The sequence below is a fragment of the Osmerus eperlanus genome, chromosome 12 (genome assembly GCF_963692335.1).
Source record: "Osmerus eperlanus chromosome 12, fOsmEpe2.1, whole genome shotgun sequence".
Lineage (NCBI taxonomy): Eukaryota > Metazoa > Chordata > Actinopteri > Osmeriformes > Osmeridae > Osmerus > Osmerus eperlanus.
In genome coordinates this window covers 9959847-9974628 of record NC_085029.1, presented here as the reverse complement: position 1 = coordinate 9974628, position 14782 = coordinate 9959847, and the positions used below count along the sequence as shown (strand labels likewise).

At 42.6% G+C, this 14782-nt stretch overlaps 1 protein-coding gene across 2 annotated transcripts in view; it reads right to left on the bottom strand.

Annotated features, from left to right (window-relative positions):
- dnmbp (dynamin binding protein) overlaps positions 1 to 14102 on the bottom strand; it is a 41286-nt gene extending 27184 nt beyond the window's left edge. Inside the window, exons 1-3 of one of the 2 annotated variants that reach the window (XM_062474610.1) lie at positions 13781 to 14102; positions 1348 to 1502; positions 1012 to 1134 (exon numbers count right to left, since the gene is read on the bottom strand). In XM_062474610.1, the coding sequence (XP_062330594.1) occupies positions 1012 to 1134; positions 1348 to 1492 (268 nt within the window). In that variant the 5' untranslated portion in view covers positions 1493 to 1502; positions 13781 to 14102. The remainder of the gene's footprint in view (positions 1 to 1011; positions 1135 to 1347; positions 1503 to 13780) is intronic. The other variant, XM_062474609.1, reaches the window with a different exon arrangement.
- Positions 14103 to 14782: the final 680 nt, after the last annotated feature.

Here is a 14782-nt window from a genome sequence, read left to right as displayed (position 1 = left end):
AAACAACACTTTAACTTACAGACATCCAATGTGCTACATTTGGCATGATCCAACAGGACAGGTTGTTAAGTTTTATTCAGGTAAATTACTATTCTGAAATATAAAGAGTTTGAGTACAAGTTCAAACTACGGTATGATAGAGGATATTTAAGGATGATGTTTACGGGGAGTCATTGTGCACCACATGCCACAGAAACTCAGCTGTAAACTCAGCTGTAAAAGTGAAAACACACATGTATTTCGGTCATTTGCAAGGATGTTTTCACTCTGAAACCCGTAGGAATAGACTAAAAACACAGAGACTGAGAAGACAGAAAAACAACAAAAGCACCTGAATCGTTTTCTTTTGAAATGTCTTGACTCCTTATGGGAGAACTAGTGACACCTAGTGGAACGTTTTCTAAACGTTGGCGCCATCGGTCAGCTCGATAACAGTTCAAGAAAAAGATACAAAAGTTGATAATTACATCTAAGAAAACCACTGGCTGTCACAGACCAATCATTATGTGTCCTTGGCAGCATAATGATGTTCTGTATAATGATTCACATGTTCTACATCTAGATAAAGCTGGGTAAGCAATCTGTATTCCGTTTATAGCAAAATCATTTGAATGTCAGGTAGCAAAGGCATTCATTCAGAAATGTAATCTATCTCTGGGTTGTTTTATGTAGATTGTGATATTGTGAATCATTATCACACATGGTCATAGCTGAAGTTCTGAGGCCTGGAGTCATCCTTCTAGAAAGACTATGGTACTACTTACTACACAAACAGATTCATGGGACACACCATGCCTACTGTAAAACACCAGTCAACACTTTACCTGGGTACAAGGACATTAAGATCCTTTCAACAAGCAGCGTTAGGCTGAGTGGAAAAATATCACTTGTTAGATACAGAACTGCTACACTAGGACAATATAGCTTAAATGTGTGTGTGTGTATGTGTATGTGTGTGTGTGTGTGTGTGTGTGGGGGTGTTTGTGTGTCTGTGTACATTAGTATCCCTACCTCTCTTAAGTGGGAGGGTGCCTGGTTCTGCAGAGCTGAAGTCATTGATGCATACGTAGAGCTCCTCCTCTGGCTTGGTGCTGGGGATAGTCACCGCCTCCACAAAAGTGGTGGGAAACTGGCCTAGGACGGAGAAGGAAACACGGACAGAAAGAAGGAGAAAGAAACTGTTTAAGAATGAACCGGAATCAAGTGTAAAGAAAACCTAATACTCATGAAACCGTGGAAGGATACTCCAATTCTTGTTTTGTCTCCTAAAAAGTACTTGGAAGAGTGGTCTGTGAGTTCCTAAAACCTTTTTGAGTTCTGCCATGTCACTGACCCCCCTCCCCTCACCTGTGACTCCATCCTTGTTGCCGAGCAACCAGAACTCGTCCACCACGCTGAGCACTTCGATGACGTCACCAGGGAAGAGGGGCAGCTCCTCGGAGACGCTGGGGAGGAACTCAAACACGGCACGGACCACCGAGCCTGCCTCCATCACTCATCCCCTGGAGGGAGAGGGGAGCAGGAGGAGGAGGAGGAGGAGGAGGAGAGAGAGAGAGAGAGAGAGAAACAGCCAGAGAAAAAAAAGAGAGAGGGTTACACGGAGAGGGGGAGAGAAGAATGTGAGAATCGAGCTGAGGGTTGAAGATAGCTGTTCAGGTCCCTATTCACACGGAGCTACTTAAGTGTTAGGGGCCCTTGTATTCTTGTTAGAACTTTCATCAAAGAAAGTTGGTCTGCTTCACAGAGGAAAAGAAAGCAACGTTTTCAGGAGCCCACAGACCTCACGCTGTGTCCTGTACTTCTGCTTCTCATTTGGAGTCATTTCTCCACTAGGTGTCTCAAATCACCCACAGAAGGAACCAACACAGACTGCAGTATACAGAATACAGACAGCTGTATTCTGTTATCATGACAGCAATACACAGGAGACTGTTCCTGGCTTTACACTGTGAGTCTCTTGGACTGAACATTGGTGCATTGTTACTGAATGAGCTGTGGACATTACCACATTAGATCAATGTCTACACTCCCTAACTCCCTTAACTATATGACTGGGTGGGGTCAAGAACTATCCAAGTTTATGGATTAACATGAGTCATAAACTAATTGCTATGAGACAGAGTACAACATGTGTGTGTGCGTGTGTAGTGTGTGCATGTGTACATGTAATTTCCTTGACTGCCACGTTTGAGTTATCACACAAAGAAATCCATCAACTTAAAATGTCCTCGGATGCAATGTGGCCATTCCTCACCTAGGCTATAGGAAGAAATAATATCTACTAACCAAAAATAGCCTGGTAAATTGATTCAACAGGAGAGCAATAACACCAGAACTACGAAATGATGCAATATTCCCCGGCTCCAATAAGCCCGTCCCAGTCAACAGAACAACAGAACACTCGGTGTGGATGGACTCGTTGAAAAGGCAATTGAAAGAGAGAGAGAGGGAAACGAGAGAAGATGGCAGTAGTTTGTCTACCTCAATGGTTCCTCTGTCTGGTCCCGTAGACTGGGGAAAGGGGGGGGGGGGGGTAGCGGCAGTCTTTAATCCCAGCCAAGAGTGTCTCTGACTGGGGAGAGAGGGGGGTCAAGTAACCATGGATGTGGTTCTCTGGTGGGGATGTGTGACCTGTCAGTGATGGAAGAGTGTGTGACAGCGCAACCCTGTCGCCATGGTGGAGGAATGACGTGTGTGTTTATGTGAGGAGGGTGTGCATGAAAGTCTCCATGAGTACAGGTCTTCCCGCGTGTGTGTGTGTGTGTGTGTGTGTGTGTGCGTGTGTGTGTGTGTGTGCGTGTCCTTACATGTGGTGAAGGTTAGGGAGTATGGTTTCACCCAAACAGAACAGGGCTCACGGCTGAGGGCTGTGGGTAGGAACACAACACCCTGGTGTTTTAAAGACACACTGAAACCCACTGTAACCCTAACCAGCCTATTAGCTCCTTCACACCATAGGGACTTCACAAAACTGCTAACTCACCTAGCTCCCTATTCTAAAGGGAGGTTGAATGACATGATGTCCTAACCCATTGAATGACACAGGATCACATTTGCTCTCCTCATCTCCTTAATTAGGAGGATTGGGGAGTCGTGTAAGAAGATCGCTCAAGGCTTCCATTATCATTTGCTGCATGACTGATCATGTAGGATGAGGGCGGACCAAAATAACGAAAAGTTCAGGACACAGCCATGAGTTGGAGTAGGTGTGTTAGTTCATTCCAGCCAGATTCCCAGGACGAGTTTTAACAAGAAGAGGTGCAACACTGTAGGTCTTACGCTCGGCGCAGACGATCAGCCAATGTTTAGATTCAGTGACAAGATATCCACCTCTGCTGGTGTCCTCAAACGCCCGTGTCCCAAGACATTAGAAGAGCCAGACGAGCGCTTGATTTGGACTGCCTTGAATAGCATTTGCAGCTTCGAAATTCAACTATCCCATATACCAAGTGCCCTTTTGGCCCTTCAAATATTTGAGCCCCGCGTTCACCCAGGTCTTATTAAACATAATCCAATTCTCCGGCAGATAGAAGAGACCAGTAGACAGCAACCAAGAGCCTCCTTTCCAATTGTGATAGAAGTTATTGCTTTCAGAACTAGTCTACAGTGTTGGCATTCCAGTCAGGTAATGATAAGGCCACCTCCCCCTTTTATCTCCTATAAGGAATATGGCTGTGTGATTTGAAGAAAGAATCAACTCAACGTTGAACATGTGCGCAGTTCCACACGAATATCTCAAAGCATTCAAAAACCAAAACATGCCCTAATTACTATGTAATCAGTCAGGGTCCAACGCTATTGGTTTGTGGTACTTAGCCTATTGCCACAAGTACCATCCTAGGAGCTGGAGAGCATGTTATGGATTCGACAGACTAAAGCCCCCCCCCCCAAAAAACAAAACAAAAACACTTTCAACCTATAGCTTATGCTAGGCTATAGTCTACTGTACCTCTAGGGAGTGGCTTGGAGGGGGACCTCAGGCGCAGCAGTAATCCTCCTCGTGGCAGCTGGCACCAAACAAGCGTATTAGTGTTATTCTTAGGTCTGTGTGTCAGTGTGCAGTGTGACTCCCCCATGCTGCTAGCCAAGCACATGACCACAACTTCACCTCTGTAGCACGGATCTCCAACCTGCTCCACGGCGAGGCCTGGGATTGGTCAAATAGGTGACGTGTGCGACTGGACTTTCTGGAACTTGTCATAAGCTGGGTCACTCGAACGTTTGTCGAACTTTTTGTCTCCGGCTGTAGTTGTGAAACCTGTATCCGTGATGTTTGCATGACAGATACTTCAACCGGAAATTGAGCCCACAGACAGAAATGAACTATGTGGAGATGCTCGCAGGCCTACTCTGTGGTGCATAATCTACAGCTGCACACTTGCTATACAGTACAGTATGGGCTGCTGAGAAAGAAAGGGGGACAGCATGTCTCTGACTGGAAGAATGGTTTGTTTATGCGGCATGCAACTTATATGCAACATATGTAAAATGTAAATGTAATGTAAATGTAAATGCATAGCTGCTGCAATGCAGGTTGACTTTTCTATGTGGATGTGTTTTGGGCTCTGCCTGGGTAGATTACTGTAAATCTTGAGACCAGGTAACAAACAACTTGCAAAGTACAGAAAGAAAATATGAAAATTAGTGGATGAAAATGGTTCTGTCTCTGGGGAAAAATCTTAAATATGTCAGATATGAAGGGTTAGCACTAGCAGTTAACCAACCAGTTAAACGACTGCAAAAAAAACCTTCATATGCTGGGTACTCTCTGGCACAGTAACACAGATATTAGGAAGTGAGATTGATGACGACAACATGGTTAAAATAATTCCCCTTTATCATGACAAGTTGAGAGAGCCTCTAGCAACTCAAAAGGGTTAACTTTGAACCAGAGTGAATTATGGCTAGGATATCCTTCAGGGGAAATCAGCCCTTACCATCTGAGGGAGACAGAGACAGTCACGTTGGAATTGTATTTATGATCCCGATAAGACACAAGGCATGACTCCTATTTCTCCACCCAGAAAAGGCCCCTCATAGAAAGACAGCATTCATCAGAGCAGCACAGCAACAGACCAGCCAACAGACCACACTGGCAGAGAGCATCAGTTGATCAGCTAACGACTCATCATAGAGGGAGATAAAGAAGACAGAGGGCATAGGAGAGAAAGAGAAAGAAAGAGAGAGAGAGAACGAGCCTGAGACTGGGTGCCAATTGGCAGCATACTGGAGAAAGTAGCAGGGTTACGATAGACAGCTAAGTCAACAGAGGTCTCACACATGCATAGGCTGCACACACACACTCACACACACACACTCACACACACACACACACACACACACACTCACAATCACAGCTGACAGGGGGACAGAGCAGCAACTGTGTCTAACACATAGGGGGTATGGTGACTGGGCATAACCAATGACAGTGTTTGTGAGTGTGTGTGTTCCTTCTATTGAGGGTTATCAGACAATGATCAAACCACTTCCTGTCTAAATAAGACCCTAGGGCCAGCCTTCACAGACGATTTCCTAACCTCTCGTCTGAGAAAAACACTGATTTTAGATCAGCATTTTGGGGGGAAATGATTGTAATCTTGCTCGGTATTCAGTACTCAGGAATTCTAAAACGTGCCTAGGATTGGTCTCTTCCTGCAGGCAGACCCAACATGTTGAGCGCCTATCCACGTTGACCTTCTCCTGACTAGACATCGGTGTCTCACTCTGGCTCTGTTTTCATCCCATCCTCTTTGCCCAATCATCCTTTTTTCATGGGAAGGAATGTTGACCAAGACTCTACCATACTGAGGACCTTACTTTGGGAAACGTGGTTACAGAGGTGTGTGTTTGTGTGTGTTTGTGTCTCCCGTGGGTGCATTTGTTTGGGGCTGGACTGTGTGTGCAACCTGATCTGCTGACTAGCCATGTTATTTATTGAACAGGACCCATCTCATGCCAACAATGAAGCCGTAGCTTCTCTCTGTCTGAGCTACATCATCAGACACACACACACACACAGCAGTAGAACTCACTAGAGGGGTCTGGTTCGGCCACTGTTGTCTTTTTATTTTCCTGATAGCTTGTTTACCAGCTGCTCATTGTCGGGGGCCAATGTGTTCCCTTACAGAGTGCTGCATCCACTGAAACTTATTCAGTTAAAAGCAAACGTGTCCCAACAGGTGGCGGCAGGTTCTGGATCATTCTGGACATGAAACAGTGGACAGTTGTGCTGATCTTTCAGTGGTCTTTCAGCCTGTGTGATCAGGAGGTAACAAGAGCTCTGTCTGGCAAGCAGTTGTCTAAAGGACTCAGCCAGCTAGCCGTGCCTCTGAGTGTTCCTTACATATGTCCAGTGTTTCTCCTGATTGTGACTTCATGTGTCTTGTAACAATGGAAGTGCAACTCAAATGGATATCTGAGTTAAGTCTAGTTAGGGTGTGAGCACAATGGATTGGTCTACTCTTTAAAAGAAATATGGCCTATAAGACTAACATGATAAAATATAGTTTTTTAGAAAGGCTTGTAACACCTTCATACAGCACTTATTTAATGTAAACATTACCAACAGACCTGCATAACGTGGCATATAAAGCGTTGAGCTGTCTATATAACCTAGGCTAGTTCATTTGATTTAAATTTGATTTGATCTGGCAGTCGAAAGCACTTGCACTCTCCTGATACAAACAGCCTACTTTATGTGCATTTCAATGAGATTAGATCATGGAATGACTTCAGCTATTGTCACAAACACATCTGAAAAAAGTTAGACTAACTTGGCTTAAAGACTACAAACCTGGCAACCCTTTAGGTACTCTCGTCTTTCGTCTGGATCACCGTCATGCAGGCCTCATCCACAGACTCTCTGCTGACACGAACACACATGGACATGGATATTCACCAGGACATATGCAAATCCGCACAGACTGACTCAGACACACACACAAGGAAGTCAAACTAGCAGATGAACATGTCTGCACGAGAACAAACACAGACATCATTTATCCTTTTTCCACCATTACTAATCCGCTGACCTCATAGGGGAGAATCCAGCGTCCAGTCATCCCTCCACCTTCATCCCCCTCTCACACATCCTACCTCTCCAGTCCTCCACCTTCATCCCCCTCTCACACATCCTACCTCTCCAGTCCTCCACCCCTACAGACTGGACTAGACCCTGGGGTTGTTTCCCCTCTTCTTTCCCTCCCTCTTTCCCTTTCACTCTTTCATGGGAAAACCACAGTATGTAGAGGGGACTTCCTTGAGAAACACCCAATGGAAAACACACAGCCTGTTTATCATTACTGATGGTCTCTCTCTGTGTATCACTTCTTGATCAGTCTCTCTCTCACTACTTCCCTCACTCTCAAGACCGCCTTCCGATTATCTGTTCTTCTTTCTCTGGAGCAGAATATCGAGCATTTCTCTGAATCCATTTTCATTCCCCCCTCCCGTGTCCTCACTCTGTCTCCAGATCTTTCTTTTCACTAGATTTATATCTGTGTGAGTTCCCCCTCTCCTTCTCTGTCGACATTCCCAGTATTTCCTCATTCCACTCTCCAACTGTGTGTGTGAGAGTATATTTAGTCTTATATCACAAAAGTAGACCAATACACACACTCTCTTTCACACACACACTTGGCCCAGATTGAGAGGAGCATTTTTGGATGGAAACCATGGTATACAAAACACACACAACATACAAATACAAACACTGTGGGGAAGAGCACTTCTCTTCCATAAACATTCCCACCTCCAGGATGAATACGGACTTGCTAGCTGGCCCATAACGAGGCTGCCATGGAGACAGGGTTATGTTTGGAAGGCATTGGGTTTTTCCTAAAGGCCCCGGGAGGTGTCCGAAGATATACCACACCCTAAAGTAGAATTCAGGACTAGCATTGATGATGTTACTTCTTTTCAGTGGTTCATGTCAAGATTCTGTGAAACTGTTTACAAAGCTAAAACTTTGGCAAATATAACATGCCTCATACTTTTTAAGGGTTTTCTTAACACCAAGTGAAGTGGGAATTTGTCATCTTTTTGCACGTAAATGTAGCGTTGTAAAGTTCTGTGATCTGTTTATGTGTAGAAGTCATTCCTGTCGTTCCACAATAAGGGTCTAATCATATCAGGGTAATGTCAGCCATATCCTGGAGACAGGCCTTGAGATATGTAGTTATTCTTAAAACATGTCATGCTAACCCACAAGTTCCCATAACTTGGCTTCTCAGTATCCTCAGATATAAATATAGGGCTTTGAAGAAGAGAAATAAGGGCTTGTACTACAAAGCAAGTTCAACATACCTAGGATTTCTTTTCGTTAGCTGGCTTCACTAAACCTAACAACCGCCATCCCGCACAAGCAGTGTCATGACGCTGGTTACCATCTTGTTAACTCGACCCATGTTTTCCCAATCTAGCGGTGAGCGCTTTCTCATCAAAGGGGCGGTGTTTGTGATGTACCCTGGTAAGAAGTGATCCACCGTTGTGACACTAAAATTACCTCGCTAATCCCAAATGCTGCTTGGTGGTGTAGGAACATTGTGTATGGTTCTCTAATGTGACATGTGGACAACTAGGAGACCTCATCGTACTAGAGGAGCATAATGCTCTTTCTCAAGGCTCGCTCGGTATTCACACTCATGCTAAATAGGCCTAATTTGTTTGGTCTAGGCATTGGACCAAATGAGCACACACACTCTCTCTCACTGTCTCTCTCCAGCTCCCCCTCTCTCCTTCTCTAAACAAAAAAAGGACCCTCCACTACCCACCATAACTCTTCTCTGTCTTCAGACAGGGAGACAAAAGGGAAAGCCAGTCCTCCAAATGCCACACTCATTCTGGCCCTTCTTCTTCTCCCCTTCCTGCTTCTCTATCTCAGCATGAGGCCATTTCCCAGCATGCATGTGGACAGCATACGGAAGACGATCTTGTTGCTAACTGACCCATTCCGATGATGCAAAGCACTGCATCATTGTGGAGTCTATGATGTGTATCCATATGTCTGTCTATGTCTGTGTGGCTTGCTGCTTGCCTGTCTGCCTCGCATCCCATGTTGCACATTGAAGTCTACTCTATGCGTATGACTTGAGAGAGAGTTTTAGGTGTGACCACTGCTTTAACCCTTTAAAGCAGTGGTCTTCAACCCTGGTCCTCAGGGCCCACTGTCCTGTGTGTTGTACATGTTTCCCTGCTCCAACACACCTGATTCAAATGAATGGTCGTTATCAAGCTCTGCAGAAGCCTGATGATAACGACCATTCATTTGAATCAGGTGTGTTGGAGCAGTAGCTTTGTGGCAAAATGTTTGAATCCTTACTTATCCTTACATTTTTACATAACTATCAATTTAGTAGATGCCTTTATCCAAATTGATGTACCAAAGGGCATATCGTAAGTGTAGCATATGGTCATTGAGTCTACAAGGGCATTACAGTGTGTATAAAAAGGTCAAAACGAACATAGTATAAAGACAAAAGTGTGTAATCAAAAGTCCTGCCCTTTCTGTCTTCCACTTTCCTGCTCTTCCTCTTCTTTAACTTTCAGCATTAGCAGAACATCTCATTCCCCAGGTGAAATAAGCAGCTTGTTTTCTTTCCGCTAATTGGGTGTGCTTTGCCTTCGGCAAGGGCACAACCTTTGTTCTCTCACATATATATTATTATTATTGTGAGAATTCTGTTCAGCATTCTCACTATTGTTTTTCAACTTCTTAGTTCTTCCGCCGTTTTTTGGCCTTTAACTCGTTCTGCATACTTTAACCCTTGTGTTATCTTCGGGTCATTCTGACCCATCAGTCATTGTGACCCACCGTCGTATTGCGACAAATTTACCTCATACAAAAACAAAGTGAAGCATTTTCTTTTAACTGTCGGGCTGTCTCAGACCCCCCACATTGGAATGGTTAAAAGAAAATTATTTTTATTTGTTTTTGTATTGGGTAAAATTGGGTAAACACAACAATGGTTCGTTATGAACCTTTGGGTCATGTGACCCGAAGGCAGCACGAGGGTTAACCGATTCCTACAACTTTTGTATCAAAACGTTCAGCTCCTTCAGGAGATGATGGCTATGACTTTTGGTATTTCTCACTTTTATACTTTTTAAGACATTAAGGTTTTTGTGCAAATTATTCTCCCATTAAAAGTAATGGTAAATCCTTTCAAATCATTAAAAAGCTTCCTCCTCTTTCAAACGTAACTACTTCAGCTTACTTTCAGCTAGAGACACCATTCAACCTTTAAAATGTTCACAAGACATTCAGCTATTCCCAAATGATTCAGCTTTTTCAAATGTTCAGCCAATTTTGAATTATGACAGTTTGAAATACATTAAAATGTTTGCTCCTTCTTGATTTTTATGAATGAGCAGCAAGCAGAGTCTCTTTTTCTGATATTCAACAAATTTGTCAAACAAATTCCTCTAACGTTCATATAGTTTAACTTACAGAAACAAGTTATACCTTAAAATGTAGGAAAAATTGTCCTCTTTCAGCCAATGTAACTACTAAAGAGCTCACATTTACAGATTTTCAGCTATGAGCCTTGAAGCGAGAGCAGCCTTTCAAATTCTCTCACTAACTTCAATGGAGAGGTGAGTAAAATCAGTCAGAGAAAGCAAGAAGGAACAAGATTTTGAAACTGCCGATAGAGTCGTATTTCTGACCGTCTTGGGTCTCGGAAAATATCCTTATATTTTGGATTGGACGTATAGTTTTGCGTCTAGGTCAACTTGTTTGAGGTGTGGATGCTAGGTAAATGTTCGTTTTTCTCTCTGCCTAGCTCGTTAGCTATCACAGCTGCGCCATCACCGTGGCAACCAAACAAACAAGCACCAGGAAAGCAAAAGGAACACGTTTTTGAAACTGCAGGTAGAGTCGTATTTCTGACTGCACAGACATATAAAGAATATCTCTGGTTTCGGCAGAGTCTTGGGTCTCGGAAAATATCCTTATATTTTGGATTGGACGTACAGTTTTGCGTCTAGGTTATCTTGTTTGAGGTGTGGATTCTAGCTACATTTCTCTTATTCTCTGCCCTCAGCGCGTTAGCAATCATAGCTGCACCATCACCGTAACGACAGACACGCACCACTCAGTCTCTCACACAGGTGATTGGTACGTTTACTTGACCATGAGAAACACGATTACTAGCAATTGTCGGTTTATGCCAATAATACGATTACTCCGTTTACATGTGTAATTAGTTATGCGATTACTCAATAAACGCGTCTACATGATTCTTTTTTATTAATCGTTGTATGCTCCACGGACAAAACTTGCACCATCATCCTTCTGCAACAAAGTGTCGCCGTGTCTTCCTGTATCGGCTCTACTGCTGTATGTTTCATTCCATCAACACATTGAATCCTACTAAGAAAGCCGAGTAAACGCACTCAATGGTAGGCTACATCTGCTACTGCTATTACTATCCCAACTATAATTTCAGCTGTCAAAACGATAATATTCTTGTTCCGACTAGCTAGCCTACTTCTTCTGTTTAACAGTTCAGCTTTCAGCTTCTCCCGCATTGTAGGCTATTTTAGCTCTTAGCTTTGTTAAGATGATGCAGTTCAGCTTCCACACTGCCTCTTTTGTGTCACTCACACATTTTTGAAATTCATTTCAGCTTGCGGGTATTTTCTCATTTCTCACTTTTATACTTTTTAAAATATAAAGGTTTTTGTGCAAATTATTCTCCCTTTAAAAGTAATGGTAAATCCTTTCAAATCATTGTTGGAATGCTGCTCCAGCCCCTTTCAAAAATACTTTTGGCATATTTTCAGTTAGCAGATGGTACTGTTTGAATCGCGATTCCATCTTCTACTGCCGGTAACGTCGTAGAATAATCTTCAAAGGGGGTTCTTTATTAATGAATGAATGCAATATGAGTAGGCTAAATGCCTGAAAATATCACGAGAAGGGAAAAACTTAAAAGGAAGTTTAAATCATAGAGATTAGGTCAATTTTTACACCGGTCTGCCAAATGTATTCGTTTTGATTCAGCTATGAGGCTGCCTCTTGCAGGGGAAATGAGAAGACATCTATTTCATTCTACGCTTCACTCGTATTTTGAGTTGTAAATGAGCAGCAAAAAAAAGATGCTTTTAAATCTATGTAATCTTTATAATTAATAAGTATGCATTTTTATATAAAATACACAGGAATATCAGTTGTAAAAATGTAATTAAAAAACGGACCCCTGTGCAACCGACGCAAGCAAGCACACCCTACAATTTCCCCAGAAATTGTACCCTCTCTAGTTCCATTTGCTTTTCAGCTGTGTGAACTGATCTTCTGCGCTCTGTGGAATGCAAGGAATGTTCTAGACTTGATTTTTGTCGAGGACCTCCAGATCTATGTTGGTTGTTGCGTAAGCTAAATCAAAACCACATAAGACTCAACAGCAGAAGAAGATGCATTCTGCCTTCCATGGCAAAGCTTTGTAGTGTCTGCAGTTAAGCATTGTAAATACAGCATTTGATTACATGTATCTATTATCTATCTGTATGAGAAGTACAGTATAGTACAAAATTCATCCAATAGACTGTATTTAAACCACTACAGGGTCCTGAATGTTTAGACTCATTTATATAGGCTATATGTTACTGCATATTTTACAGACCCACACAATGTTACAAGACACTGTTGCTAAGTTTAATAAATAATTTAGCTACCCCAGGTTCGGCCAAATAGTTTCTTCTCAAATGATCACTGGCTGCCAACAATTGAGTCTCATTCAATGGTTATTTCACTGTAGGGATAACCAAGGATGCCACTGTAAATCAATGGACTGCAGACCGGATACAACATTAAGGGGCTGCAAATGGATGCACCTTCCCAGTCTAGCAAGGGACAGTTGCATAGTAAGCTATAGACCCGTCATCAGAAACATCTCTATACTCTAGCACAGAAAATATTGAGAGGTTCAGGCATATTGAAGGGATCATGCCAGAATTTGCCAAAAATCTGCACTAGACATATGAACGAGACTAACAGGAAAAGCTTTTAATAAAATGGGAGATTAAACGATTACACTATCCTCAGCCCTTCAAACAGAAAGCTCAAGGGACGTTTATGAATACCTGCTTTCCTATTCTCTCTTTTTCCAGGGCAGGTGGAAATCGGAGGTGCATCAATGGCCCTGATGCACGTTAGATTCCGACTTGGCCTGGCTGTGAAACTTGTAGATTTGTAATAGTACATCTATTACTGGATCTTTCTTACGGGAATTGATTAATCTACGTAGGCCTACGTGTATACACCCGGTGGAACAACTGGTGACAAATAGGTGATCCACTAAAAAGGTACACATCTCAACTCTCTGGTGGCCAACTTGGAAGTTGAGTTGTCATAATGACACAACCACCATCTATAATTTAGACAGTCTGGCCACGTCCACTTTTGCTCCCCAACATAGCAATGCAGTTGCTAAGGTTGTTTCGAGTGGCCTATGTTACTTAATCCAATAGAAAAAGTTTGATAGAATACGCATAAACAGAGTTTACCAAGACTAGCTTATCACAAATGTGAAGGTAGTGCATCAACATTGTGTCAAATGTTTTAACACCGAGTTACATACCGTATGATAACCTGTGTTTTAGACCTTTAGCATTGCAGGAATAATTGGACAGTTATTCAAAAGCAAAATTGCCTGTTGTTGGGTTTACTGACGTTTCTTCGTATGGTTGCCGACTTGACGCGTAGCTTTACAAGCGAATATATTTGTTGTTTAAACATTGATGAAAATAAACAAACAAACATGATTCAGGATTATCTTACCTGTAGTACGCTACGTGATTGTCCTGTATACTGTACGTTACACGGTACAGTTATTATCCAGTGAAGCAAGAACTTTGGCCGTTTTGGGGTTTGTGTTAGTGTCTCTAGATTTCCATCAGACGCCTTCGAACATTAAGCAAATTCATTTTGTCAAGCTACAAAGAAATATACTGAATTACTTTGTATTCCATTATGCTCAGACTGTCTACGGACGCTGGTAACTACAGTGTCATTGTCGAAATCAGCTGTCATATCCTAGAAGTTAGAGTCACAGGGTCGATCCTCCGTGCTCTCCATGCTGACATCAACACACACACACCACCGCCTCCTTTTTTTCCAACGGGACCCCAGAGTTGCCTTCACAATGCCTGAATGAAAAGACAAGAGTTGGCTTGTGGATAAATTCAACAATAGCGTTTGGTATTGGTACCAATATACCATGATGGATATATTGTGATAACCCTGGTCACTACTCTACCTTCACTGTTCTCACTCATGTTTAGAAACCTTGTTACAACTAGATACAAACTTAAAAACATGCATAATGGACAGTATCAAATAGTGCAACCAGGCCCTGGTATATTTAAATCCAAGTTAATTTGATTGTTTAGAATGATTTAAAATTTGTAATTTCAGGCTGGAAACTGTGTTATTTGAGATAAATGTTTCATACTCTGTTGATATATTTGTTGGACAAATTGATTATAGCCACAGGGCAGTGTTTCCTTTCAATCCACCCATTTTGCTTTCAACATTGTTCACTCCCATCAGACACAGGTCAGCACATGTTGTGACTGTCCACCCCACCCTGTTTTCGGTCCAAATACAAAATGAGTGAGTCTGAACAGTTTGAAACTGGCATCCAGCAATAACTGAAATTACGGCACTTGCTTGAACCTTTGTTATAACAATCTGTTTCTAATCATGATGATCATCTATCATAATTGTGTGTGTGCGTGTGTTTGCGTGCATAGAGGAAAAAACCCACCAGCGCTGCTTTAG